This window comes from Dipteris shenzhenensis, chromosome 25, assembly GCF_047967505.1.
Source record: "Dipteris shenzhenensis isolate YYH24624 ecotype China chromosome 25, Dip_SZ_1.0, whole genome shotgun sequence".
In the NCBI taxonomy this organism is placed as follows: Eukaryota; Viridiplantae; Streptophyta; class Polypodiopsida; order Gleicheniales; family Dipteridaceae; genus Dipteris; species Dipteris shenzhenensis.
Genome location: NC_141620.1, coordinates 27,972,170 through 27,977,787, shown reverse-complemented (window position 1 = coordinate 27,977,787; position 5,618 = coordinate 27,972,170). Strand labels below are relative to the sequence as shown.

At 42.9% G+C, this 5,618-nt stretch overlaps 1 protein-coding gene across 1 annotated transcript; it reads right to left on the bottom strand.

The window, feature by feature from the left end:
- Nucleotides 1-487: 487 nt before the first annotated feature.
- Nucleotides 488-2,731, bottom strand: LOC147885692 (aluminum-activated malate transporter 14-like). Its single transcript, XM_087396195.1, has 6 exons — nucleotides 2,491-2,731; nucleotides 2,251-2,391; nucleotides 1,888-2,160; nucleotides 1,678-1,793; nucleotides 1,446-1,589; nucleotides 488-1,361 (listed from the first exon to the last, which is right to left on the bottom strand). The coding sequence occupies exons 1-6, from the start codon at nucleotides 2,729-2,731 to the stop codon at nucleotides 705-707; spliced, it is 1,572 nt and encodes a 523-aa protein (XP_087252321.1). The 3' UTR covers nucleotides 488-704.
- Nucleotides 2,732-5,618: the final 2,887 nt, after the last annotated feature.

The following is a 5,618-nucleotide window of genomic DNA, read 5'->3' as shown; positions in this document are numbered from 1 at the left end:
TAAAGACTTATTGAGATGCCAAAGAGAATTAGGATGATGAGCAATCCATGGAGGAGGTAAAATCAATCTATAAGCCTATATGGAAGTCAAGAAATGCAAAGGTTGAGAGGATAAGGTTGGACTTGAAGACTGAAGATGCCAATCTTGAAGCCTATCTCTTACTGCCACCGGTGGAATCAGAACAAAAGTAACACACACACACACACACACACACAAGTAACACACACACACACACACACATACACACATGTATGTATTTATTTATTTACTTATGAGGGCTTATGTCACTCCACACCTCACACATATACATTTTAAATACTTTCTCTTTTTATAAAAATTTTCATTGCAAATATGTTATTTAGTGTAAAAAGTTACAAAAAATAAACAAAATTAAGATTCTCACGAAAACTAAAAGCATTTTGGGAGCTACTTAAACATCCATATTTAAGGTTTCAAGTTAAGACTAGCAAAGACCTTGCCAGTTGGATTGCTTGTTTGGACTTTGAGAATTTTGATCCTTTCTCATGGAGTATTTAGTCAAAATTACATGTATGTCGAGATTGTAGCTATGAGTTACTATGTACACCAAATACAAAATGTTGTTGCCATGCAACCTTCACGCTTTTGATGGAGTGGGGGGACCTTTCAAGACGAAGTGCATGATCGCATGTACGTAATTGGTCTTGCCATTGTGGGTATCGTGATCATTCAACCTGCATTTGTATCACCATGGAATCATAGCATGAATTGTCGATCACCGTCACGAACGGTCTGCGTCTTTTGCTGGTTCTGAAAGCGGCCACTTCTTCCAAAACTTTCACAGCGTCCACCAAATGCTCCAACCTGGGAACCAGCTCGATCAGCAAGAACGCTACAGTTGCAATCGATAGGAATTCGGTGAACTGTCCGCTCGTCTTCCTTGCTACATCTGTGACTGGACCTACCTTGGGTTCATCCGACTTTGTGATACTTTGGAAGCCCCCTACTGCTGCCTCCTCGTTCTCAGAAGCGTTCTGGTCTTCACAGCTCGTTGTGACAGCGTCTGTTTCAGCAAAGGACCCCAACTCGGAGTCCCTCGGCGGGCCAGAGCAATCGAGCGACTTTTCCATCTTGCCCTCGCGTTCTAGCGTGGTTGTCCTGTTCAAAGCCCACTCCTGCGGGTTTACAAATAGATGCGGGCATGCATTTATATAAATCTTTAATTTCTCTACTCTCTGCAGTAGCAAGCGCATCAGGTCTTCTTTGGGCCTGCCTTTATCCCGTCTTCGGATATATTCACCAAGCTCCTTCAGCAATGCTGATGATTCCTGGGCGATCTTTAAGCAGGGAGGTGCAAAATCCTCGCGCAGGAAAAATGGAGCCTGTTGCAAGGAAACGACCATTCTCAGTTCTAGGTTGTGGATTCCTTGACCAGTCACATATGGAAATTTAGATCCTGCACTCACCTGTACTTCGGAGTTCAGGCAGCCATGCAGTGATGCCACAGTGTGAGTACAATTTCGCAGCATTCCTCCCACCTTCACGTATTGGTTCCATGCTTTCTTTCCGCCGAGCCGTCGCCACCTTGGCTCCCAACTTGCAAAGTTTGCCTGCACAGTAGTTAGAGCGGCCAACGTGAATACAGATGTGCCGAATCTTGCTTATGCGATAAAGTTCCCTCCACTAAGCAACACTTACCAAAGACTCCTCGGTGGGCTTGGAGGCTAAGACTGCCTTGCAGCTCTTGTAAATCGAATCTTCCTCGGATTCTTTCTTGTAGCACATTGGACGTTTGAAATATGCCTTCACACAATCTTCAAAAGAAAACGCCATACTGTCTGTGATGTAGACAAAAGATGCGTACAACGAGGAATTAATTCTAGTTAAACTGGAGAATTCAAGAAATACCTTCTAGGGCTCCGCCGAGAGTGTCGAAATTGTTACATACTATGTTGTGAAGGTCTTCACCGGCCCAAATGGGCCAAACTAGCATACTAACTAACAAACAAGTGGCGCCTCCAAGTAGTAGCGTTAGAAGTCGGGAAACGGCAAGGTCTAGATTATTGCTCATGCGGTAACCGGAGACAATGATAAGACTGAAAGTGAGGAGAAAGATCATAACTCCGTAGTCATATTTACTTTTAAAAGGCTCACAAAATCGTGTGAATGTGGCAAGAGTGCCTGCATGAACGTCAGTCCAACATCGCAGATTAGACGAGGAACACATGAAGCGATGCATTTTAGCAGAGAGTCATTCTGGTCGAGCAATACCTACTAAAAAGACGGAAACGCCAATAACATATCCTTCGCCGTCTGGGCCAGCGAGGTCTGCGAGGTACTCAACGCCAAGGGCGACGGTGCCGGCGAGAAGCGTCCCAAATGCTCTGTTGGAGCCCTTGCACAATGTGGCACCTACAGATGGAAACTCTTACTTGTTGTAGAGCAACACGATCTAAGCAAAGCAACAAGGAAAAGAGGCAAAAGGGGACTTCCAGGAGTGGAGGTAGGTACCTGTGGTGAGCTCGAAGACGACGACGACGGTGAGGACGGCCCAGATGGCGTTGTTACCGAGGCGGTTGAAGAGGTCCTGTTGGAGGAGGGTGAGGGAGACGAGGGAGAGCGCGAGGCCGACTTTGAGGGAGTGGATGACGCGACGGGGGTTGAGGGCAGCGAGGGAGTAGAGATGGGAGGCAAAGGAGAGGAAGGAAAAGGAAGAGGCAGGAGAAGGAGGAGGAGGAGGAGGGGAGGCCATGGCGAAAGATGAGCTACTGATGAGGAAGGAGGAGGCCGGAGGCTGGAATAGTAGAAGTTCGGGGCGTTACGGGGCGGGGGTGGCGGAGGGCAAACCCGGGGAAGGCCTCACGTAAAACCTAACCATCCATGCACATCCCGCAGGGCTCTCACGTTGGCGTTTTCCCCATGTCGCGATCGTCCGCTCGGCCACCTCGGCCTCACCCTTGCTACCACGTGGCGCACATCGAGACCAGCCAGCTCGTCTCCGTGGGGCCCCGTGGCTGCATCGGCCGGCTGCGCATACAGCCGCCCAGAGCAGGCCCTTGGGCAGGTGGTAGGACACACACAGCTTGTCCTGCTAGGTTTGCCCTACAAGTAGGTGGGGCGTTGTACGTTCCCGCGTGCGGCGTGCCGAAAGTGTTAGGTTTGCACTTTGGGCCTTAGTGCGCTGCCAGGGTAATGCGTGCGCGTTTGAAACACTTTACACTCCATATGAATTCAGCCTATGTTCCCTCTTTTCCACTTTACCCTCTCGCAAATGTTAGATGAAACCTTTTTCTCTACTCCAAGGCTCTATAGAATCCTATAGAATCCTCGGGTTCTTTTCGGTTCATCCATCACATGGTCTCCTTTATGCGTATTTGATCAACATAAAGGTTTCTTGAGGACTAGTGGGAGATTGACATATGATGCCAGTATACAAATAATGTGTATTTTCTTGGTTTGCAATGAGCCTTTCAGTCACATCTCAATTTAGCTATCGATGTGTGCCACATTCATTTTGGTATGGACTATGAATTTGATTTCGAGTATCATGGTCTCAATCCCATTTGGGTGGATCCATACCATGATGTGGGCATGCAACAAACCATGTTCCTATATCTTGTGCTAGCCATTAATGAGATATTGTACTTTGGCCCTCAATAATTCATTTTGGGAGAGGATTTAGGTCAACAAGGAATCCTCTTATAATCTAGCATGGAGTAACATGACACATTTGATCATGAAATTTCTCCATGTCAATTTTGGGTTTAATTGCCATGCTATTGTAATGAAGGCACAAACTTAAAGAGGTAATGGGATTGAGAAGGAGGACTAGACATGAGAGGGGAAGAGAGGGATATGTAAGGAGATCTAAGAGATGAGAGAAGTATGTGTAGGATATGCAAAAAATATGTTCGTATCTTACAATGAATAGTTGGGGCTTATACGCCCTTAATAACTTCACGTACAATTGTCACTAACCTTGATAGAGCTCTAGCAACATCTAGCTGCATTACAGCACATCCTAGGTCAAAATAAAATTTTTCTTCAAAATTTCAGCCATTTCAAAATATCGAAAGGGATCCAATAGGGAAAAAGGCACATAACAAATAATTCTAATTCCATGAGTTTTCATTTTCATGGCACTTGATTAGATGTTCTTTGAAGGTTCTATTACACAATAGACAATCTCTTGTACCCATGATATGCTCTAAAATGTACATTATCCTTCCATATTCATTGATGGGTGGGCTTTTTTGAATGATCTCTCACACTAGACCAAATGAATATTGATTATTACTCTATTATAGATATGAAAAACAACTTGTAGATTCATGGCGAAGGTGGTAACTTTAATTCATGAGCTATATAAATCTTCTGGATAGTCTTGTATAGACCATAAAATATGTAGGGTAGTTTTATATTTGTTTTTCCCTTCAAATAAATTGCCCATGGTGTTGAATTGTTAACTGTACCCATTCACATTCTTTGTGTTGAACGTCCATTTTGTGTCTATTAGCATATTCTTTCAACTTAGCTTGTACATCCTATGAAGTTGTTTTAGGCCAATTTCTTTCATTCTTTTGGCCAATTTCCAATTGCATCATGTATGTTCCTTTTGGCCAATTGAAAAAGATCTTCTATTCTTTCTACATCATCCTTTTCTTTTCTTTTTATGAATGCCAAGCCTACAATCATGGATGCCATTCTACATTGTTTTTGTGAATGCCCAATCTACAATCATGGATGGAATCCCATCCTAACAACCATAAAAGGCCACAAAAGGGCTCACTTTGATAGGAGAAATGCTTAGTGCTATTGTAGCAAAGTTCAACAAGTCCAATCCACGTATCCCATGACTTTTGAATATCATATAAAAGTGCCTCAAATACTCTTGTAATCAATGGTTGACCTATTTAGATTGACCACCATCAGTCCCTAGATGATACAATGTGCTTCGAGTAAGAGAGCTACCCATAGCTATCTACAAATCTTCCCAAAAGTGACATATACACTTGCTATGTCTATCACTAACAATCACCTAGGGAATCCATGATAACAAAACATTTTCAATGAATCACTAGGCTACTTGTGAAGTCGAGTGACTTGTCTTTGTTGGAATGAAGTTAGCCTATTTGGCATTCTATCCATAGGAACATAGATGTTATCCATCCCTTTGTATAGAAGGCAAAGGTATAATGAAATCCATTGCAATGTGATTCCATTTACCTTATGGGATAGGTAGTGCATGTAACTAATGAATAGAAAATTTTCTATTGTTTTATTATGTCAACAATGCAAACATTCTGACACACATGACCACATCTTTCCAACAACCATCCGGAATAAAAAGTGGTTTAATCCTTTCACATGTCTTGAAAATCCTTGAGTGTCCATCTATAGGCAATGAATGAATTTCTTGCCAAACCAACTTTCTAAACTTTGATGATGGGACTAATAAAATACATAAGAGGACATTCTGTAATTTGTAATCTGATTGAGTCTAAAATTTAGGATCTTCAAGATCTATAATATGGTGGAAATTTTATTTTCTTTCAGGTAATATTATTTCTTACCATGTGTTCACCTTGATAAATTATTGAGGCACAATAAACAAGTTCCAAGCCCAAATTCTAGACAAT